This window comes from Eptatretus burgeri, chromosome 7 (genome assembly GCF_056783735.1).
Source record: "Eptatretus burgeri isolate ZD-2024b chromosome 7, Ebu_testis_v1, whole genome shotgun sequence".
NCBI lineage: Eukaryota > Metazoa > Chordata > Myxini > Myxiniformes > Myxinidae > Eptatretus > Eptatretus burgeri.
This window is the reverse complement of record NC_140967.1, coordinates 101,019,207-101,040,596: the sequence shown is the minus strand read 5'-3', so window position 1 is coordinate 101,040,596 and position 21,390 is coordinate 101,019,207. Positions and strand designations below refer to the sequence as shown.

General features: G+C 57.0%; 1 protein-coding gene across 4 annotated transcripts in view; it reads right to left on the bottom strand.

The window, feature by feature from the left end:
* POP4 (POP4 ribonuclease P/MRP subunit) overlaps positions 1 to 20,363 on the bottom strand; it is a 34,682-nt gene extending 14,319 nt beyond the window's left edge. The window contains exon 1 of one of the 4 annotated variants that reach the window (XM_085889922.1): positions 20,062 to 20,363. In XM_085889922.1, coding sequence (XP_085746048.1) covers positions 20,062 to 20,098 — 37 coding nt within the window. In that variant the 5' untranslated portion in view covers positions 20,099 to 20,363. The remainder of the gene's footprint in view (positions 1 to 20,061) is intronic. The other 3 variants (XM_085889919.1, XM_085889920.1, XM_085889921.1) reach the window with 3 other exon arrangements.
* Between the last annotated feature and the right edge of the window lie 1,027 nt (positions 20,364 to 21,390).

The following is a 21,390-nucleotide window of genomic DNA, read 5'->3' as shown; positions in this document are numbered from 1 at the left end:
GTCTGTCGCTCGCTCTCGCTCTCGCTCTGTCTGTCTGTCTGTCGCTCGCTCTCGCTCTGTCTGTCTGTCTGTCGCTCGCTCTCGCTCTGTCTGTCTGTCTGTCTGTCTGTCGCTCGCTCTCTCTGTCTGTCTGTCGCTCGCTCTCGCTCTCGCTGTCTGTCTGTCGCTCGCTCTCTCTGTCTGTCTGTCGCTCGCTCTCTCTGTCTGTCTGTCGCTCGCTCTCGCTCTCGCTGTCTGTCTGTCGCTCGCTCTCGCTCTCGCTCTGTCTGTCTGTCTGTCTGTCGCTCGCTCTCGCTCTCGCTCTCGCTCTGTCTGTCTGTCTGTCGCTCGCTCTCGCTCTGTCTGTCTGTCTGTCTGTCGCTCGCTCTCGCTCTGTCTGTCTGTCTGTCTGTCTGTCGCTCGCTCTCGCTCTGTCTGTCTGTCTGTCTGTCTGTCGCTCGCTCTCGCTCTGTCTGTCTGTCTGTCTGTCTGTCGCTCGCTCTCGCTCTGTCTGTCTGTCTGTCTGTCTGTCGCTCGCTCTCGCTCTGTCTGTCTGTCTGTCTGTCTGTCGCTCGCTCTCGCTCTGTCTGTCTGTCTGTCTGTCGCTCGCTCTCGCTCTGTCTGTCTGTCTGTCGCTCGCTCTCGCTCTGTCTGTCTGTCTGTCTGTCGCTCGCTCTCGCTCTGTCTGTCTGTCTGTCTGTCGCTCGCTCTCGCTCTGTCTGTCTGTCTGTCTGTCTGTCGCTCGCTCTCGCTGTCTGTCTGTCTGTCGCTCGCTCTCGCTGTCTGTCTGTCTGTCGCTCGCTCTCGCTGTCTGTCTGTCTGTCGCTCGCTCTCGCTCTCGCTGTCTGTCTGTCTGTCGCTCGCTCTCGCTCTCGCTGTCTGTCTGTCTGTCGCTCGCTCTCGCTCTCGCTGTCTGTCTGTCTGTCGCTCGCTCTCGCTCTCGCTGTCTGTCTGTCTGTCTGTCGCTCGCTCTCGCTCTCGCTGTCTGTCTGTCTGTCGCTCGCTCTCGCTCTCGCTGTCTGTCTGTCTGTCGCTCGCTCTCGCTCTCGCTGTCTGTCTGTCTGTCGCTCGCTCTCGCTCTCGCTGTCTGTCTGTCTGTCTGTCGCTCGCTCTCGCTCTCGCTGTCTGTCTGTCGCTCGCTCTCGCTCTCTGTCTGTCGCTCGCTCTCGCTCTCTGTCTGTCGCTCGCTCTCGCTCTCTGTCTGTCGCTCGCTCTCGCTCTCTGTCTGTCGCTCGCTCTCGCTCTGTCTGTCTGTCTGTCTGTCTGTCGCTCGCTCTCGCTCTGTCTGTCTGTCTGTCGCTCGCTCTCGCTCTCTGTCTGTCGCTCGCTCTCGCTCTCTGTCTGTCGCTCGCTCTCGCTCTGTCTGTCTGTCGCTCGCTCTCGCTCTGTCTGTCTGTCGCTCGCTCTCGCTCTCTGTCTGTCGCTCGCTCTCGCGCTCTGTCTGTCGCTCGCTCTCGCTCTCTGTCTGTCGCTCGCTCTCGCTCTGTCTGTCTGTCTGTCTGTCTGTCTGTCTGTCGCTCGCTCTCGCTCTGTCTGTCTGTCTGTCTGTCGCTCGCTCTCGCTCTGTCTGTCTGTCTGTCTGTCTGTCTGTCGCTCGCTCTCGCTCTGTCTGTCTGTCTGTCGCTCGCTCTCGCTCTGTCTGTCTGTCTGTCTGTCGCTCGCTCTCGCTCTGTCTGTCTGTCTGTCTGTCGCTCGCTCTCGCTCTGTCTGTCTGTCTGTCTGTCGCTCGCTCTCGCTCTGTCTGTCTGTCTGTCTGTCTGTCGCTCGCTCTCGCTCTGTCTGTCTGTCTGTCTGTCGCTCTCGCTCTCGCTCTCGCTCTGTCTGTCTGTCTGTCGCTCTCGCTCTGTCTGTCTGTCTGTCGCTCGCTCTCGCTCTCGCTCTGTCTGTCTGTCTGTCGCTCGCTCTCGCTCTCGCTCTGTCTGTCTGTCTGTCTGTCTGTCTGTCTGTCGCTCGCTCTCGCTCTCGCTCTGTCGCTCGCTCTCGCTCTCTGTCTGTCGCTCTCGCTCTGTCTGTCTGTCTGTCTGTCTGTCTGTCTGTCTGTCTGTCTGTCGCTCGCTCTCGCTCTGTCTGTCTGTCTGTCGCTCGCTCTCGCTCTGTCTGTCTGTCTGTCTGTCTGTCGCTCGCTCTCGCTCTCGCTCTGTCTGTCTGTCTGTCGCTCGCTCTCGCTCTCGCTCTCGCTCTGTCTGTCTGTCGCTCGCTCTGTCTGTCTGTCTGTCTGTCGCTCGCTCTCGCTCTCGCTCTGTCTGTCTGTCTGTCTGTCGCTCGCTCTCGCTCTCGCTCTGTCTGTCTGTCTGTCTGTCGCTCGCTCTCGCTCTCGCTCTGTCTGTCTGTCGCTCGCTCTCGCTCTCGCTCTGTCTGTCTGTCTGTCGCTCGCTCTCGCTCTCGCTCTGTCTGTCTGTCTGTCGCTCGCTCTCGCTCTCGCTCTGTCTGTCTGTCTGTCGCTCGCTCTCGCTCTCGCTCTGTCTGTCTGTCTGTCGCTCGCTCTCGCTCTCGCTGTCTGTCTGTCGCTCGCTCTCTCTGTCTGTCTGTCGCTCGCTCTCGCTCTCGCTGTCTGTCTGTCGCTCGCTCTCTCTGTCTGTCTGTCGCTCGCTCTCTCTGTCTGTCTGTCGCTCGCTCTCGCTCTCGCTGTCTGTCTGTCTGTCGCTCGCTCTTGTCTGTCTGTCTGTCTGTCTGTCTGTCGCTCTCGCTCTGTCTGTCTGTCTGTCTGTCTGTCGCTCGCTCTCGCTCTGTCTGTCTGTCGCTCGCTCTCGCTCTGTCTGTCTGTCTGTCTGTCTGTCGCTCGCTCTCGCTCTGTCTGTCGCTCGCTCTCGCTCTCGCTGTCTGTCGCTCGCTCGCGCTCTATCTATCTGTCGCTCGCTCTCGCTCTGTCTGTCTGTCTGTCTGTCGCTCGCTCTCGCTCTGTCTGTCTGTCTGTCTGTCGCTCGCTCTCGCTCTGTCTGTCTGTCTGTCGCTCGCTCTCGCTCTGTCTGTCTGTCTGTCTGTCTGTCGCTCGCTCTCGCTCTGTCTGTCTGTCTGTCTGTCGCTCGCTCTCGCTCTGTCTGTCTGTCTGTCTGTCGCTCGCTCTCGCTCTGTCTGTCTGTCTGTCTGTCTGTCTGTCGCTCGCTCTCGCTCTGTCTGTCTGTCTGTCTGTCTGTCTGTCGCTCGCTCTCGCTCTGTCTGTCTGTCTGTCTGTCTGTCTGTCGCTCGCTCTCGCTCTGTCTGTCTGTCTGTCTGTCTGTCTGTCGCTCGCTCTCGCTCTGTCTGTCTGTCTGTCTGTCTGTCTGTCTGTCTGTCGCTCGCTCTCGCTCTGTCTGTCTGTCTGTCTGTCTGTCGCTCGCTCTCGCTCTGTCTGTCTGTCTGTCGCTCGCTCTCGCTCTCGCTCTGTCTGTCTGTCTGTCTGTCGCTCGCTCTCGCTCTCGCTCTGTCTGTCTGTCTGTCTGTCGCTCGCTCTGTCTGTCTGTCTGTCTGTCTGTCGCTCGCTCTGTCTGTCTGTCTGTCTGTCTGTCTGTCGCTCGCTCTCGCTCTCTGTCTGTCGCTCGCTCTCGCTCTCTGTCTGTCGCTCGCTCTCGCTCTCTGTCTGTCGCTCGCTCTCGCTCTCTGTCTGTCGCTCGCTCTCGCTCTCTGTCTGTCGCTCGCTCTCGCTCTCTGTCTGTCGCTCGCTCTCGCTCTCTGTCTGTCGCTGTCTGTCGCTCTGTCTGTCTGTCTGTCTGTCTGTCGCTCTGTCTGTCTGTCTGTCTGTCGCTCTGTCTGTCTGTCTGTCTGTCGCTCTGTCTGTCTGTCTGTCTGTCGCTCTGTCTGTCTGTCTGTCTGTCGCTCTCGCTCTCTGTCTGTCTGTCGCTCGCTCTCGCTCTCTGTCTGTCTGTCGCTCGCTCGCTCGCTCTCGCTCTGTCTGTCTGTCTGTCGCTCGCTCTCGCTCTCTGTCTGTCGCTCGCTCTCGCTCTCTGTCTGTCGCTCGCTCTCGCTCTGTCTGTCTGTCTGTCTGTCTGTCGCTCTGTCTGTCTGTCTGTCTGTCGCTCTGTCTGTCTGTCTGTCTGTCGCTCTGTCTGTCTGTCTGTCTGTCTGTCGCTCGCTCTCGCTCTCTGTCTGTCTGTCTGTCGCTCGCCGCTCTGTCTGTCTGTCTGTCTGTCTGTCTGTCTGTCTGTCGCTGTCTCGCTCTGTCTGTCTGTCTGTCGCTCTGTCTGTCTGTCTGTCTGTCGCTCTGTCTGTCTGTCTGTCGCTCGCTCTCGCTCTCTGTCTGTCTGTCGCTCGCTCTCGCTCTCTGTCTGTCTGTCGCTCGCTCTCGCTCTCTGTCTGTCTGTCGCTCGCTCTCGCTCTCTGTCTGTCTGTCGCTCGCTCTCGCTCTCTGTCTGTCTGTCGCTCGCTCTCGCTCTGTCTGTCTGTCTGTCTGTCTGTCTGTCGCTCGCTCGCTCTCGCTCTGTCTGTCTGTCTGTCGCTCGCTCTCGCTCTGTCTGTCTGTCTGTCTGTCGCTCGCTCTCGCTCTGTCTGTCTGTCTGTCTGTCTGTCGCTCGCTCTCGCTCTGTCTGTCTGTCTGTCTGTCTGTCGCTCGCTCTCGCTCTGTCTGTCTGTCTGTCTGTCGCTCGCTCTCGCTCTCGCTCTGTCTGTCTGTCTGTCGCTCGCTCTCGCTCTGTCTGTCTGTCTGTCGCTCGCTCTCGCTCTGTCTGTCTGTCTGTCGCTCGCTCTCGCTCTGTCTGTCGCTCGCTCTCGCTCTGTCTGTCTGTCTGTCTGTCGCTCGCTCTCGCTCTGTCTGTCTGTCTGTCTGTCGCTCGCTCTCGCTCTGTCTGTCTGTCTGTCTGTCGCTCGCTCTCGCTCTGTCTGTCTGTCTGTCTGTCGCTCGCTCTCGCTCTGTCTGTCTGTCTGTCTGTCGCTCGCTCTCGCTCTGTCTGTCTGTCTGTCTGTCGCTCGCTCTCGCTCTGTCTGTCTGTCTGTCTGTCGCTCGCTCTCGCTCTGTCTGTCTGTCTGTCTGTCGCTCGCTCTCGCTCTGTCTGTCTGTCTGTCGCTCGCTCTCGCTCTGTCTGTCTGTCTGTCTGTCTGTCGCTCGCTCTCGCTCTGTCTGTCTGTCTGTCTGTCTGTCTGTCGCTCGCTCTCGCTCTGTCTGTCTGTCTGTCTGTCTGTCGCTCGCTCTCGCTCTGTCTGTCTGTCTGTCTGTCTGTCTGTCGCTCGCTCTCGCTCTGTCTGTCTGTCTGTCTGTCTGTCTGTCGCTCGCTCTCGCTCTGTCTGTCTGTCTGTCTGTCTGTCTGTCGCTCGCTCTGTCTGTCTGTCTGTCTGTCTGTCGCTCGCTCTCGCTCTGTCTGTCTGTCTGTCGCTCTGTCTGTCTGTCTGTCTGTCGCTCGCTCTCGCTGTCTGTCTGTCTGTCTGTCTGTCTGTGTCGCTCGCTCTCGCTCTGTCTGTCTGTCTGTCTGTGTCGCTCGCTCTCGCTCTGTCTGTCTGTCTGTCTGTCTGTCGCTCGCTCTCGCTCTGTCTGTCTGTCGCTCGCTCTCGCTCTCGCTCTGTCTGTCTGTCTGTCTGTCGCTCGCTCTCGCTCTGTCTGTCTGTCTGTCTGTCGCTCGCTCTCGCTCTGTCTGTCTGTCTGTCTGTCTGTCGCTCGCTCTCGCTCTGTCTGTCTGTCTGTCTGTCTGTCGCTCGCTCTCGCTCTGTCTGTCTGTCTGTCTGTCTGTCGCTCGCTCTCGCTCTGTCTGTCTGTCTGTCGCTCGCTCTCGCTCTGTCTGTCTGTCTGTCGCTCGCTCTCGCTCTGTCTGTCTGTCTGTCGCTCGCTCTCGCTCTCGCTCTGTCTGTCTGTCTGTCGCTCGCTCTCGCTCTGTCTGTCTGTCTGTCTGTCTGTCGCTCGCTCTCGCTCTGTCTGTCTGTCTGTCGCTCGCTCTCGCTCTGTCTGTCTGTCTGTCGCTCGCTCTCGCTCTGTCTGTCTGTCTGTCGCTCGCTCTCGCTCTGTCTGTCGCTCGCTCTCGCTCTCGCTCTGTCTGTCTGTCTGTCGCTCGCTCTCGCTCTGTCTGTCGCTCGCTCTCGCTCTGTCTGTCTGTCTGTCTGTCGCTCGCTCTCGCTCTGTCTGTCTGTCTTTCGCTCTGTCGCTGTCTGTCTGTCTGTCTGTCGCTCGCTCTCGCTGTCTGTCTGTCTGTCTGTCTGTCGCTCGCTCTCGCTCTGTCTGTCTGTCTGTCGCTCGCTCGCTCTCGCTCTGTCTGTCTGTCTGTCGCTCGCTCGCTCTCGCTCTGTCTGTCTGGCTGTCTGTCGCCGCTCTCGCTCTCGCTCTGTCTGTCTGTCTGTCTGTCTGTCTGTCGCTCTCTCGCTCTGTCTGTCTGTCTGTCTGTCTGTCGCCGCTCTCGCTCTGTCTGTCTGTCTGTCTGTCTGTCGCTCGCTCTCGCTCTGTCTGTCTGTCTGTCTGTCGCTCGCTCTCGCTCTGTCTGTCTGTCTGTCTGTCGCTCGCTCTCGCTCTGTCTGTCTGTCTGTCGCTCGCTCTCGCTCTGTCTGTCTGTCTGTCTGTCTGTCGCTCGCTCTCGCTCTGTCTGTCTGTCTGTCTGTCTGTCGCTCGCTCTCGCTCTGTCTGTCTGTCTGTCTGTCTGTCGCTCGCTCTCGCTCTGTCTGTCTGTCTGTCTGTCGCTCGCTCTCGCTCTGTCTGTCTGTCTGTCTGTCGCTCGCTCTCGCTCTGTCTGTCTGTCTGTCTGTCTGTCGCTCGCTCTCGCTCTGTCTGTCTGTCTGTCTGTCGCTCGCTCGCTCTGTCTGTCTGTCTGTCTGTCTGTCGCTCGCTCTCGCTCTGTCTGTCTGTCTGTCTGTCTGTGTCGCTCGCTCTCGCTCTGTCTGTCTGTCTGTCTGTCGCTCGCTCTCGCTCTGTCTGTCTGTCTGTCTGTCTGTCTGTCGCTCGCTCTCGCTCTGTCTGTCTGTCTGTCTGTCTGTCTGTCGCTCGCTCTCGCTCTGTCTGTCTGTCTGTCTGTCTGTCTGTCGCTCGCTCTCGCTCTGTCTGTCTGTCTGTCTGTCTGTCGCTCGCTCTCGCTCTGTCTGTCTGTCTGTCTGTCTGTCTGTCTGTCGCTCGCTCTCGCTCTGTCTGTCTGTCTGTCTGTCTGTCGCTCGCTCTCGCTGTCTGTCTGTCTGTCTGTCTGTCTGTCGCTCGCTCTCTGTCTGTCTGTCTGTCTGTCTGTCGCTCGCTCTCGCTCTGTCTGTCTGTCTGTCTGTCTGTCTCGCTCGCTCGCTCTGTCTGTCTGTCTGTCTGTCGCTCGCTCTCGCTCTGTCTGTCTGTCTGTCTGTCGCTCGCTCTCGCTCTGTCTGTCTGTCTGTCTGTCGCTCGCTCTCGCTCTGTCTGTCTGTCTGTCGCTGTCGCTCGCTCTCGCTCTGTCTGTCTGTCTGTCTGTCGCTCGCTCTCGCTCTGTCTGTCTGTCTGTCTGTCGCCGCTCTCGCTCTCGCTGTCTGTCTGTCTGTCTGTCTGTCGCTCTCGCTCTGTCTGTCTGTCTGTCTGTCGCTCTCGCTCTGTCTGTCTGTCTGTCTGTCGCTCTCGCTCTGTCTGTCTGTCTGTCGCTCGCTCTCGCTCTGTCTGTCTGTCTGTCGCTCGCTCTCGCTCTGTCTGTCTGTCTGTCTGTCGCTCGCTCTCGCTCTGTCTGTCTGTCTGTCTGTCTGTCGCTCGCTCTCGCTCTGTCTGTCTGTCTGTCTGTCGCTCGCTCTCGCTCTGTCTGTCTGTCTGTCTGTCTGTCGCTCGCTCTCGCTCTGTCTGTCTGTCTGTCTGTCGCTCGCTCTCGCTCTGTCTGTCTGTCTGTCTGTCGCTCGCTCTCGCTCTGTCTGTCTGTCTGTCTGTCGCTCGCTCTCGCTCTGTCTGTCTGTCTGTCTGTCGCTCGCTCTCGCTCTGTCTGTCTGTCTGTCTGTCTGTCGCTCGCTCTCGCTCTGTCTGTCTGTCTGTCGCTCTCGCTCGCTCTGTCTGTCTGTCTGTCTGTCGCCGCTCTCGCTCTGTCTGTCTGTCTGTCTGTCTGTCTGTCGCTCGCTCTCGCTCTGTCTGTCTGTCTGTCTGTCTGTCTGTCTGTCGCTCGCTCTCGCTCTGTCTGTCTGTCTGTCTGTCGCTCGCTCTCGCTCTGTCTGTCTGTCTGTCTGTCGCTCGCTCTCGCTCTGTCTGTCTGTCTGTCTGTCTGTCGCTCGCTCTCGCTCTGTCTGTCTGTCTGTCTGTCGCTCGCTCTGTCTGTCTGTCTGTCTGTCTGTCTGTCGCTCGCTCTCGCTCTGTCTGTCTGTCTGTCTGTCGCTCTCGCTCTGTCTGTCTGTCTGTCTGTCGCTCTCGCTCTGTCTGTCTGTCTGTCGCTCGCTCTCGCTCTGTCTGTCTGTCGCTCGCTCTCGCTCTGTCTGTCTGTCGCTCGCTCTCGCTCTGTCTGTCTGTCGCTCGCTCTCGCTCTGTCTGTCTGTCTGTCTGTCGCTCGCTCTCGCTCTGTCTGTCTGTCTGTCTGTCGCTCGCTCTCGCTCTGTCTGTCTGTCTGTCTGTCGCTCGCTCTCGCTCTGTCTGTCTGTCTGTCTGTCGCTCGCTCTCGCTCTGTCTGTCTGTCTGTCTGTCGCTCGCTCTCGCTCTGTCTGTCTGTCTGTCTGTCTGTCGCCGCTCTCGCTCTGTCTGTCTGTCTGTCTGTCGCCGCTCTCGCTCTGTCTGTCTGTCTGTCTGTCGCCGCTCTCGCTCTGTCTGTCTGTCTGTCTGTCTGTCGCCGCTTCTCGCTCTGTCTGTCTGTCTGTCTGTCTGTCGCTCGCTCTCGCTCTGTCTGTCTGTCTGTCTGTCTGTCGCCGCTCTCGCTCTGTCTGTCTGTCTGTCTGTCTGTCGCCGCTTCTCGCTCTGTCTGTCTGTCTGTCTGTCTGTCGCTCGCTCTCGCTCTGTCTGTCTGTCTGTCGCTCGCTCTCGCTCTGTCTGTCTGTCTGTCTGTCGCTCGCTCTCGCTCTGTCTGTCTGTCTGTCTGTCTGTCGCTCGCTCTCGCTCTGTCTGTCTGTCTGTCTGTCTGTCGCTCGCTCTCGCTCTGTCTGTCTGTCTGTCTGTCTGTCGCTCGCTCTGTCTGTCTGTCTGTCTGTCTGTCGCTCGCTCTCGCTCTGTCTGTCTGTCTGTCTGTCGCTCGCTCTCGCTCTGTCTGTCTGTCTGTCTGTCGCTCGCTCTCGCTCTGTCTGTCTGTCTGTCTGTCTGTCGCTCGCTCTGTCTGTCTGTCTGTCTGTCTGTCGCTCGCTCTCGCTCTGTCTGTCTGTCTGTCTGTCGCTCGCTCTCGCTCTGTCTGTCTGTCTGTCTGTCTGTCGCTCGCTCTCGCTCTGTCTGTCTGTCGCTCGCTCTCGCTCTGTCTGTCTGTCTGTCTGTCGCTCGCTCTCGCTCTGTCTGTCTGTCTGTCTGTCGCTCTCGCTCTCGCTCTGTCTGTCTGTCTGTCGCTCGCTCTCGCTCTGTCTGTCTGTCTGTCTGTCTGTCGCTCGCTCTCGCTCTGTCTGTCTGTCTGTCTGTCTGTCTGTCTGTCTGTCGCTCGCTCTCGCTCTGTCTGTCTGTCTGTCTGTCGCTCGCTCTCGCTCTGTCTGTCTGTCTGTCTGTCGCTCGCTCTCGCTCTGTCTGTCTGTCTGTCTGTCGCTCGCTCTCGCTCTGTCTGTCTGTCTGTCTGTCTGTCTGTCGCTCGCTCTCGCTCTGTCTGTCTGTCTGTCTGTCGCTCCCCCTCGCTTTGTCTGTCTGTCTGTCTCTCCCTCGCTCTCGCTCTGTCTGTCTGTCTGTCTGTCTGTCGCTCGCTCTCGCTCTGTCTGTCTGTCTGTCTGTCTGTCTGTCGCTCGCTCTCGCTCTGTCTGTCTGTCTGTCTGTCGCTCGCTCTCGCTCTGTCTGTCTGTCTGTCTGTCTGTCGCTCGCTCTCGCTCTGTCTGTCTGTCTGTCTGTCTGTCGCTCGCTCTCGCTCTGTCTGTCTGTCTGTCTGTCTGTCGCTCGCTCTCGCTCTGTCTGTCTGTCTGTCTGTCGCTCGCTCTCGCTCTGTCTGTCTGTCTGTCTGTCGCTCGCTCTCGCTCTGTCTGTCTGTCTGTCTGTCGCTCGCTCTCGCTCTGTCTGTCTGTCTGTCTGTCGCTCGCTCTCGCTCTCGCTCTGTCTGTCTGTCTGTCGCTCGCTCTCGCTCTGTCTGTCTGTCTGTCTGTCGCTCGCTCTCGCTCTGTCTGTCTGTCTGTCGCTCGCTCGCTCTCGCTCTGTCTGTCTGTCTGTCGCTCGCTCTCGCTCTGTCTGTCTGTCTGTCGCTCGCTCTCGCTCTGTCTGTCTGTCTGTCTGTCTGTCGCTCGCTCTCGCTCTGTCTGTCTGTCTGTCTGTCGCTCGCTCTCGCTCTGTCTGTCTGTCTGTCTGTCGCTCGCTCTCGCTCTGTCTGTCTGTCTGTCTGTCTGTCGCTCGCTCTCGCTGTCTGTCTGTCTGTCTGTCTGTGTCGCTCGCTCTCGCTGTCTGTCTGTCTGTCGCCGCCGCTCTGTCTGTCTGTCTGTCTGTCTGTCGCTCGCTCTCGCTCTGTCTGTCTGTCTGTCGCCGCTCGCTGTCTGTCTGTCTGTCGCCGCTCTCGTCTGTCTGTCTGTCTGTCGCCGCTTCTCGCTCTGTCTGTCTGTCTGTCTGTCTGTCGCCGCTTCTCGCTGTCTGTCTGTCTGTCTGTCGCCGCTCTCGCTCTGTCTGTCTGTCTGTCGCCGCTCTCTCGCTCTGTCTGTCTGTCTGTCTGTCTGTCGCCGCTCTCGCTCTCTCTGTCTGTCTGTCTGTCGCCGCTCGCTCTGTCTGTCTGTCTGTCTGTCGCTCGCTCTCGCTCTCTGTCTGTCTGTCTGTCTGTCTGTCGCTCGCTCTCGCTCTGTCTGTCTGTCTGTCTGTCGCTCGCTCTCGCTCTGTCTGTCTGTCTGTCTGTCGCTCGCTCTCGCTCTGTCTGTCTGTCTGTCTGTCGCTCGCTCTCGCTCTGTCTGTCTGTCTGTCTGTCGCTCGCTCTCGCTCTGTCTGTCTGTCTGTCTGTCGCTCGCTCTCGCTCTGTCTGTCTGTCTGTCGCTCGCTCTCGCTCTGTCTGTCTGTCTGTCGCTCGCTCTCGCTCTGTCTGTCTGTCTGTCTGTCGCTCGCTCTCGCTCTGTCTGTCTGTCTGTCGCTCGCTCTCGCTCTGTCTGTCTGTCTGTCTGTCTGTCTGTCTGTCGCTCGCTCTCGCTCTGTCTGTCTGTCTGTCGCTCGCTCTCGCTCTGTCTGTCTGTCTGTCGCTCGCTCTCGCTCTGTCTGTCTGTCTGTCGCTCGCTCTCGCTCTGTCTGTCTGTCTGTCGCTCGCTCTCGCTCTGTCTGTCTGTCTGTCTGTCTGTCGCTCGCTCTCGCTCTGTCTGTCTGTCTGTCTGTCGCTCGCTCTCGCTCTGTCTGTCTGTCTGTCTGTCTGTCGCTCGCTCTCGCTCTGTCTGTCTGTCTGTCTGTCTGTCTGTCGCTCGCTCTCGCTCTGTCTGTCTGTCTGTCTGTCTGTCTGTCGCTCGCTCTCGCTCTGTCTGTCTGTCTGTCTGTCTGTCTGTCGCTCGCTCTCGCTCTGTCTGTCTGTCTGTCTGTCGCTCGCTCTCGCTCTGTCTGTCTGTCTGTCTGTCGCTCGCTCTCGCTCTGTCTGTCTGTCTGTCTCGATCTGTCTGTGTGTCTGTCTGTCTGTCTGTCTGTGTGTCTGTCTGTCGCTCGCTCTCGCTCTGTCTGTCTGTCTGTCGCTCGCTCTCGCTCTGTCTGTCTGTCTGTCGGTCGCTCTCGCTCTGTCTGTCTGTCTGTCTGTCGCCGCTCTCGCTCTGTCTGTCTGTCTGTCTGTCTGTCGCCGCTCTCGCTCTGTCTGTCTGTCTGTCTGTCGCTCGCTCTCGCTCTGTCTGTCTGTCTGTCTGTCGCCGCTCGCTCTGTCTGTCTGTCTGTCTGTCTGTCGCTCGCTCTCGCTCTGTCTGTCTGTCTGTCTGTCGCTCGCTCTCGCTCTGTCTGTCTGTCTGTCTGTCGCTCGCTCTCGCTCTGTCTGTCTGTCTGTCTGTCTGTCGCTCGCTCTCGCTCTGTCTGTCTGTCTGTCTGTCGCTCGCTCTCGCTCTGTCTGTCTGTCTGTCTGTCGCTCGCTCTCGCTCTGTCTGTCTGTCTGTCTGTCGCTCGCTCTCGCTCTCGCTCTGTCTGTCTGTCTGTCTGTCGCTCGCTCTCGCTCTGTCTGTCTGTCTGTCTGTCGCTCGCTCTCGCTCTGTCTGTCTGTCTGTCGCTCGCTCTCGCTCTGTCTGTCTGTCTGTCTGTCTGTCGCTCGCTCTCGCTCTGTCTGTCTGTCTGTCTATCTGTCGCTCGCTCTCGCTCTGTCTGTCTGTCTGTCGCTCGCTCTCGCTCTGTCTGTCTGTCTGTCTGTCTGTCGCTCGCTCTCGCTCTGTCTGTCTGTCTGTCTGTCGCTCGCTCTCGCTCTGTCTGTCTGTCTGTCTGTCGCTCGCTCGCTCTGTCTGTCTGTCTGTCTGTCTGTCGCTCGCTCTCGCTCTGTCTGTCTGTCTGTCTGTCTGTCGCCGCTCGCCGCTGTCTGTCTGTCTGTCTGTCGCCGCTCGCTGTCTGTCTGTCTGTCTGTCGCCGCTCTCGCTCTGTCTGTCTGTCTGTCTGTCTGCGCTCTCGTCTGTCTGTCTGTCTGTCGCCGCTTCTCGCTCTGTCTGTCTGTCTGTCTGTCTGTCTGTCTGTCGCCGCTTCTGTCTGTCTGTCTGTCTGTCTGTCGCCGCTTCTCGCTCTGTCTGTCTGTCTGTCTGTCGCCGCTCTGTCTGTCTGTCTGTCTGTTCGTCGCTCTCGCTCTGTCTGTCTGTCTGTCTGTCTGTCTGTCGCCGCTCTCGCTCTGTCTGTCTGTCTGTCTGTCGCCGCTTCGTCGCCGCTCTCGCTCTGTCTGTCTGTCTGTCTGTCGCGCCGCTCTCGCTCTGTCTGTCTGTCTGTCTGTCTGTCGCCGCCGCTCTCGCTCTGTCTGTCTGTCTGTCTGTCTGTCGCCGCTCTCGCTCTGTCTGTCTGTCTGTCTGTCTGTCGCCGCTTCTCGCTCTGTCTGTCTGTCTGTCTGTCGCCGCTCTCGCTCTGTCTGTCTGTCTGTCTGTCGCCGCTCTCGCTCTGTCTGTCTGTCTGTCTGTCGCCGCTTCTCGCTCTGTCTGTCTGTCTGTCTGTCGCCGCTCTCGCTCTGTCTGTCTGTCTGTCTGTCTGTCGCCGCTCTCGCTCTGTCTGTCTGTCTGTCTGTCGCCGCTCTCGCTCTGTCTGTCTGTCTGTCGCTCGCTCTCGCTCTGTCTGTCTGTCTGTCTGTCGCTCGCTCTCGCTCTGTCTGTCTGTCTGTCTGTCGCTCGCTCTCGCTCTGTCTGTCTGTCTGTCTGTCGCTCGCTCTCGCTCTGTCTGTCTGTCTGTCTGTCGCTCGCTTCTCGCTCTGTCTGTCTGTCTGTCTGTCGCCGCTCTCGCTCTGTCTGTCTGTCTGTCTGTCGCCGCTCGCTCTCGCTCTGTCTGTCTGTCTGTCGCTCGCTCTCGCTCTGTCTGTCTGTCTGTCTGTCGCTCGCTCTCGCTCTGTCTGTCTGTCTGTCTGTCTGTCGCTCGCTCTCGCTCTGTCTGTCTGTCTGTCTGTCGCTCGCTCTCGCTCTGTCTGTCTGTCTGTCTGTCGCTCGCTCTCGCTCTGTCTGTCTGTCTGTCTGTCGCTCGCTCTCGCTCTGTCTGTCTGTCTGTCTGTCGCTCGCTCTCGCTCTGTCTGTCTGTCTGTCTGTCGCTCGCTCTCGCTCTGTCTGTCTGTCTGTCGCTCGCTCTCGCTCTGTCTGTCTGTCTGTCTGTCTGTCTGTCGCTCGCTCTCGCTCTGTCTGTCTGTCTGTCTATCTGTCGCTCGCTCTCGCTCTGTCTGTCTGTCTGTCGCTCGCTCTCGCTCTGTCTGTCTGTCTGTCTGTCTGTCGCTCGCTCTCGCTCTGTCTGTCTGTCTGTCTGTCGCTCGCTCTCGCTCTGTCTGTCTGTCTGTCTGTCTGTCGCTCGCTCTCGCTCTGTCTGTCTGTCTGTCTGTCGCTCGCTCGCTCTGTCTGTCTGTCTGTCTGTCTGTCGCTCGCTCTCGCTCTGTCTGTCTGTCTGTCTGTCGCTCTCGCTCTGTCTGTCTGTCTGTCGCTCGCTCTCGCTCTGTCTGTCTGTCTGTCTGTCTGTCGCTCGCTCTCGCTCTGTCTGTCTGTCTGTCTGTCTGTCTGTCGCTCGCTCTCGCTCTGTCTGTCTGTCTGTCGCTCGCTCTGTCTGTCTGTCTGTCTGTCGCTCGCTCTCGCTCTGTCTGTCTGTCTGTCTGTCTGTCTGTCGCTCGCTCTCGCTCTGTCTGTCTGTCTGTCTGTCTGTCGCTCGCTCTCGCTCTGTCTGTCTGTCTGTCTGTCGCTCGCTCTCGCTCTGTCTGTCTGTCTGTCTGTCTGTCGCTCGCTCTCGCTCTGTCTGTCTGTCTGTCTGTCTGTCGCTCGCTCTCGCTCTGTCTGTCTGTCTGTCTGTCGCTCGCTCTCGCTCTGTCTGTCTGTCTGTCTGTCGCTCGCTCTCGCTCTGTCTGTCTGTGTCTGTCGCTCGCTCTCGCTCTGTCTGTCTGTCTGTCTGTCTGTCGCTCGCTCTCGCTCTGTCTGTCTGTCGCTCGCTCTCGCTCTGTCTGTCTGTCTGTCACTCGCTCTCGCTCTGTCTGTCTGTCTGTCGCTCGCTCTCGCTCTGTCTGTCTGTCTGTCGCTCGCTCTCGCTCTGTCTGTCTGTCTGTCTGTCGCTCGCTCTCGCTCTGTCTGTCTGTCTGTCTGTCGCTCGCTCTCTCTGTCTGTCTGTCTGTCGCTCGCTCTCGCTCTGTCTGTCTGTCTGTCTGTCGCTCGCTCTCGCTCTGTCTGTCTGTCTGTCTGTCGCTCGCTCTCGCTCTGTCTGTCTGTCTGTCTGTCGCTCGCTCTCGCTCTCGCTCTGTCTGTCTGTCTGTCGCTCGCTCTCGCTCTGTCTGTCTGTCTGTCGCTCGCTCTCGCTCTGTCTGTCTGTCTGTCTGTCTGTCTGTCGCTCGCTCTCGCTCTGTCTGTCTGTCTGTCTGTCTGTCTGTCGCTCGCTCTCGCTCTGTCTGTCTGTCTGTCTGTCTGTCGCTCGCTCTCGCTCTGTCTGTCTGTCGCTCGCTCTCGCTCTGTCTGTCTGTCTGTCTGTCTGTCGCTCTGTCTGTCGCTCGCTCTCGCTCTGTCTGTCTGTCTGTCTGTCTGTCGCTCTGTCTGTCGCTCTCGCTCTGTCTGTCTGTCTGTCTGTCTGTCGCTCTCGCTCTCGCTCTGTCTGTCTGTCTGTCGCTCGCTCTCGCTCTGTCTGTCTGTCTGTCGCTCGCTCTCGCTCTGTCTGTCTGTCGCTCGCTCTCGCTCTGTCTGTCTGTCGCTCGCTCTCGCTCTGTCTGTCTGTCTGTCTGTCGCTCGCTCTCGCTCTGTCTGTCTGTCTGTCTGTCGCCGCTCTCGCTCTGTCTGTCTGTCTGTCTGTCGCTCGCTCTCGCTCTGTCTGTCTGTCTGTCTGTCGCTCGCTCTCGCTCTGTCTGTCTGTCTGTCTGTCGCTCGCTCTCGCTCTGTCTGTCTGTCTGTCTGTCGCTCGCTCTCGCTCTGTCTGTCTGTCTGTCTGTCTGTCTGTCGCTCGCTCTCGCTCTGTCTGTCTGTCTGTCTGTCGCTCGCTCTCGCTCTGTCTGTCTGTCTGTCGCTCGCTCTCGCTCTGTCTGTCTGTCTGTCTGTCGCTCACTCTCGCTCTGTCTGTCTGTCTGTCGCTCGCTCTCGCTCTCGCTCTGTCTGTCTGTCTGTCTGTCGCTCGCTCTCGCTCTCGCTCTGTCTGTCTGTCTGTCTGTCTGTCGCTCGCTCTCGCTCTCGCTCTGTCTGTCTGTCTGTCTGTCTGTCGCTCGCTCTCGCTCTCGCTCTGTCTGTCTGTCTGTCTGTCTGTCTGTCGCTCGCTCTCGCTCTCTGTCTGTCTGTCTGTCTGTCGCTCGCTCTCGCTCTCTCTCTGTCTGTCTGTCTGTCTGTCTGTCTGTCGCTCGCTCTCGCTCTGTCTGTCTGTCTGTCTGTCTGTCTGTCGCTCGCTCTCGCTCTGTCTGTCTGTCTGTCTGTCTGTCTGTCGCTCGCTCTCGCTCTGTCTGTCTGTCTGTCTGTCGCTCGCTCTCGCTCTGTCTGTCTGTCTGTCTGTCGCTCGCTCTCGCTCTGTCTGTCTGTCTGTCGCTCGCTCTCGCTCTGTCTGTCTGTCTGTCGCTCGCTCTCGCTCTGTCTGTCTGTCTGTCGCTCGCTCTCGCTCTGTCTGTCTGTCTGTCTGTCGCTCGCTCTCGCTCTGTCTGTCTGTCTGTCTGTCGCTCGCTCTCGCTCTGTCTGTCTGTCTGTCTGTCGCCGCTTCTCGCTCTGTCTGTCTGTCTGTCTGTCGCTCGCTCTCGCTCTGTCTGTCTGTCTGTCGCTCGCTCTCGCTCTGTCTGTCTGTCTGTCGCTCGCTCTCGCTCTGTCTGTCTGTCTGTCTGTCTGTCTGTCGCTCGCTCTCGCTCTGTCTGTCTGTCTGTCTGTCGCTCGCTCTCGCTCTGTCTGTCTGTCTGTCTGTCGCTCACTCTCGCTCTGTCTGTCTGTCTGTCGCTCGCTCTCGCTCTCGCTCTGTCTGTCTGTCTGTCTGTCGCTCGCTCTCGCTCTCGCTCTGTCTGTCTGTCTGTCTGTCTGTCGCTCGCTCTCGCTCTCGCTCTGTCTGTCTGTCTGTCTGTCTGTCTGTCGCTCGCTCTCGCTCTCGCTCTGTCTGTCTGTCTGTCTGTCTGTCTGTCGCTCGCTCTCGCTCTGTCTGTCTGTCTGTCTGTCTGTCGCTCGCTCTCGCTCTCTGTCTGTCTGTCTGTCTGTCGCTCGCTCTCGCTCTCTCTCTGTCTGTCTGTCTGTCTGTCTGTCTGTCGCTCACTCTCGCTCTGTCTGTCTGTCTGTCTGTCTGTCTGTCGCTCGCTCTCGCTCTGTCTGTCTGTCTGTCTGTCTGTCTGTCGCTCGCTCTCGCTCTGTCTGTCTGTCTGTCTGTCGCTCGCTCTCGCTCTGTCTGTCTGTCTGTCTGTCGCTCGCTCTCGCTCTGTCTGTCTGTCTGTCGCTCGCTCTCGCTCTGTCTGTCTGTCTGTCTGTCGCTCGCTCTCGCTCTGTCTGTCTGTCTGTCGCTCGCTCTCGCTCTGTCTGTCTGTCTGTCTGTCGCTCGCTCTCGCTCTGTCTGTCTGTCTGTCGCTCGCTCTCGCTGTCTGTCTGTCTGTCTGTCTGTCGCTCGCTCTCGCTGTCTGTCTGTCTGTCTGTCTGTCTGTCGCTCTCGCTGTCTGTCTGTCTGTCTGTCTGTCTGTCGCTCGCTCTCGCTGTCTGTCTGTCTGTCTGTCTGTCTGTCGCTCGCTCTCGCTGTCTGTCTGTCTGTCTGTCGCTCGCTCTCGCTGTCTGTCTGTCTGTCTGTCGCTCGCTCTCGCTGTCTGTCTGTCTGTCTGTCGCTCGCTCTCGCTGTCTGTCTGTCTGTCTGTCTGTCTGTCGCTCGCTCTCGCTGTCTGTCTGTCTGTCTGTCGCTCGCTCTCGCTCTGTCTGTCTGTCTGTCGCTCGCTCTCGCTCTGTCTGTCTGTCTGTCGCTCGCTCTCGCTCTGTCTGTCTGTCTGTCGCTCGCTCTCGCTCTGTCTGTCTGTCTGTCGCTCGCTCTCGCTCTGTCTGTCTGTCTGTCGCTCGCTCTCGCTCTGTCTGTCTGTCTGTCGCTCGCTCTCGCTGTCTGTCTGTCTGTCGCTCGCTCTCGCTCTCGCTCTGTCTGTCTGTCTGTCGCTCGCTCTCGCTCTGTCTGTCTGTCTGTCGCTCGCTCTCGCTCTGTCTGTCTGTCTGTCGCTCGCTCTCGCTCTGTCTGTCTGTCTGTCGCTCGCTCTCGCTCTGTCTGTCTGTCTGTCGCTCGCTCTCGCTCTGTCTGTCTGTCTGTCGCTCGCTCTCGCTCTGTCTGTCTGTCTGTCGCTCGCTCTCGCTCTGTCTGTCTGTCTGTCGCTCGCTCTCGCTCTGTCTGTCTGTCTGTCTGTCGCTCGCTCTCGCTCTGTCTGTCTGTCTGTCTGTCGCTCGCTCTCGCTCTGTCTGTCTGTCTGTCGCTCGCTCTCGCTCTGTCTGTCTGTCTGTCGCTCGCTCTCGCTCTGTCTGTCTGTCTGTCGCTCGCTCTCGCTCTGTCTGTCTGTCTGTCGCTCGCTCTCGCTCTGTCTGTCTGTCTGTCGCTCGCTCTCGCTCTGTCTGTCTGTCTGTCGCCCGCTCCTGCTCTGTCTGTGTGTCTGTGTGGCTCGCTCGCTCTGTCTGTCTGTCTGTCTGTCGCTCGCTCTCGCTCTGTCTGTCTGTCTGTCGCTCGCTCTCGCTCTGTCTGTCTGTCTGTCTGTCTGTCGCTCGCTCTCGCTCTGTCTGTCTGTCTGTCGCTCGCTCTCGCTCTGTCTGTCTGTCTGTCGCTCGCTCTCGCTCTGTCTGTCTGTCTGTCGCTCGCTCTCGCTCTGTCTGTCTGTCTGTCGCTCGCTCTCGCTCTGTCTGTCTGTCTGTCGCTCGCTCTCGCTCTGTCTGTCTGTCTGTCGCTCGCTCTCGCTCTGTCTGTCTGTCTGTCTGTCGCTCGCTCTCGCTCTGTCTGTCTGTCTGTCTGTCGCTCGCTCTCGCTCTGTCTGTCTGTCTGTCGCTCGCTCTCGCTCTGTCTGTCTGTCTGTCGCTCGCTCTCGCTCTGTCTGTCTGTCTGTCGCTCGCTCTCGCTCTGTCTGTCTGTCGCTCGCTCTCGCTCTGTCTGTCTGTCTGTCTGTCTGTCTGTCGCTCGCTCTGTCTGTCTGTCGCTCGCTCTGTCTGTCGCTCTCGCTCTCGCTCTGTCTGTCGCTCGCTCTCGCTCTGTCTGTCTGTCGCTCGCTCTCGCTTTGTCTGTCTGTCGCTCGCTCTCGCTTTGTCTGTCTGTCGCTCGCTCTCGCTTTGTCTGTCTGTCGCTCGCTCTCGCTCTGTCTATCTTGAAGGCACGGGACAAACTTTGGATTTGTAAAACAACCAATGTGCGGACAGCATGGAAGGAGACGTTGGACGTTGCACAAGATCTTTGGTTTGCCTGGCAAGCTGTGCAAGGCCCTGAGAACAGCCGGCGCAACCTCTGCACGGTTCAAGACCCAAGGAGCTCAGGTAAAAGTAAGGGTAAAGGTACGGTGAAGGAGTGTTTGACACTGCAACAAGCCGAGCATAAAGGTGTCAGGGCAGTCGAGCTGTTTGATTGATGGCCAAAGATAACAGAGAATAAGGGTTGACCACTTCTAGACATCGAAGGTGCGATGCACATAGTTTCCTGCCGTTTAGACGAATCTCTTGGTTACAACGGACGGGGTCGAACCAAACACCGCTTGGAGAAGTCCGGAGGCGGCAGGAGAAGTCCAGACTTCTCCGGCGGTGATGGTGACTATCTAATTTTTATTAAATTCATTTAAATTTCTGGACTTCTCCGGACTTCTCCTGGCGGTGTCCGTAACTCTAATTTTATTTAATTTCTGCTCACATTTTTAAAACTAAAATGTGAAACGCTCCACAAACTCTTAACCTCAAAATGTAAACAGCGGAATTGGGGGTAAAACAGCAGTCCCGACTGCGAAAGCGTCTCTGGAATTCTCTGGGTGGTGTTTACGGGTCGAATAAAACGGCTCATTTGTTAACGGCATCGCCTCCGAGCCGTGTTGTCCTTGGACAGAAAACGATCCTCTGTGTGTGGGTCGTCTGGCAGCTCAGATGCCGGGGTAGCTATCATTTCTTGAAGCGCGACTGTGTCGCTGATGCAGTGCCCCCTCTAGCAGTACACACACTGGAACTGGTACTCATTTCGCCGACCTCGGAAGGATGACAGGCAAAGTCAACCCCCTGGTGTATTAATTCAGCGGCCGACGGGGCTTGAACTCAGGACCCTCGGATCCCGAACCACTGAGCCAACATCAGGCTCAAACGATGCTCTGGTTCCTCGCAAGGGAAAAGCCATTAGGCACTGTAACCATGGTGACCATGTACAGTGCATGTGAAGGAGATAAGTTGCGGATACGCCACGGGTATACAAAGCCAAATGACTTGTTGCACTCGAAATATCGTGACGTAACGATACAAAAATACAGGTAAAAGTAGACTTGCGGTTTGTTGTGTACGTATTGCACCGAATATGTTAAAAAAAGAAGTCTCGGCGACACGATGTGAACACGTCATGTTATTTAATTCCTGAAAAGTTCACAATATTTAACAAATGTGTAAAACCGACCTGATACTTACTTCCCGTAATCTTGAAGGGGTCGATGTTCTTGTCCATTACTGCCGAGTTGTCGGGACACAAAGCAAAATGCAGAGCAACGGCGCAACAGGCAGACACTGTACTCTGTACAATGTACAGTACAATGTAGGCCTCATTTAAGTGGGCGTCGATTTTTACGAAACGACATTAATAATGTATCGATGTTAATGAACACAATGGTCATGTATTTTAGTTACGAAAGCCAGCATTTAGCAGAGTAAACTATTACACGCGCTGATGAAACGAGCAACGCCGCGTACACATACACCGCACCAATACCGTCAGCGATCATGAGGGGAAAAGCGAAACGAAATGCATACAAACCTGAACGGTGCCGGGTTTACAATGGCGCCAGGCCTCCAATCAGAAGAGGCCCAAAGCGCCCCCAGTATATATATATATATATATATATATATATATATATATATATATATATATATATATATATATATATATATATATATATATATATATATATATATATATATATATATATATATATATATATATATATATGTATGTATATATTTTAATAATTTTTTTTTTTATTAATTTATTACTTACGAAATCTTTAGATCACTTCTGTCCTCTGTTTGTGTGTTTGTTTCTTTGTAGGCACGATAACTCAAGAACGGAAGAAACTACCAATGTCAAATTACACCACGTGATTCAGGAGGGTGATGGCTAGCACTGATTAGATTTTGGTCAAAATCGGTCAAAGGTCAAGGTCGCAGTGAGGTCAAACATCCAAAACATAACTCGAGAAAAGTTACCACAGGTATTGTTGACGGAGCGTGAGTTTGGAAGATCAAGGTAAGTTTGGCGGAATTTGTGTGTCAATTCGTCGAGTTACGGCTGTTTTAAAAATTTCAGTGTTGGCGCCCATGGCACAGAACGCCTTGCCTAGTTGTAGGCCGCGTTGCGTTTTCGATAAAGATCGTGTTTGAAAGTCATTTTTCATCCCAATAAACCTTATCGTCGCATGTCTGACTCGCTAAGCCGTCAGATGGGGTAAGGATTGTTTGTGGATGGCCGAATATTACGGTTTTATGACTTTGATAAAATAATATTAAATAATTCCGAAAATTCCTGTGGAGAAATGGAGTATTTTTGCTTCGGTCGACGTTACGAGTTCGTTTTAACTTCGATTTTAATTCTGTCTTCGGTTTTTGCGATCGCTTTGGACGCTTAACACTCGGTTGTCGAAATTCTGGTAAAAATCGGATGTTTTGGAGACGTTTTAAGATTGTATAAAAATATTTCACTCGCCGCGTCATGGCTCGTCACGTGGCGCAGCGTGCTCGAGCAGA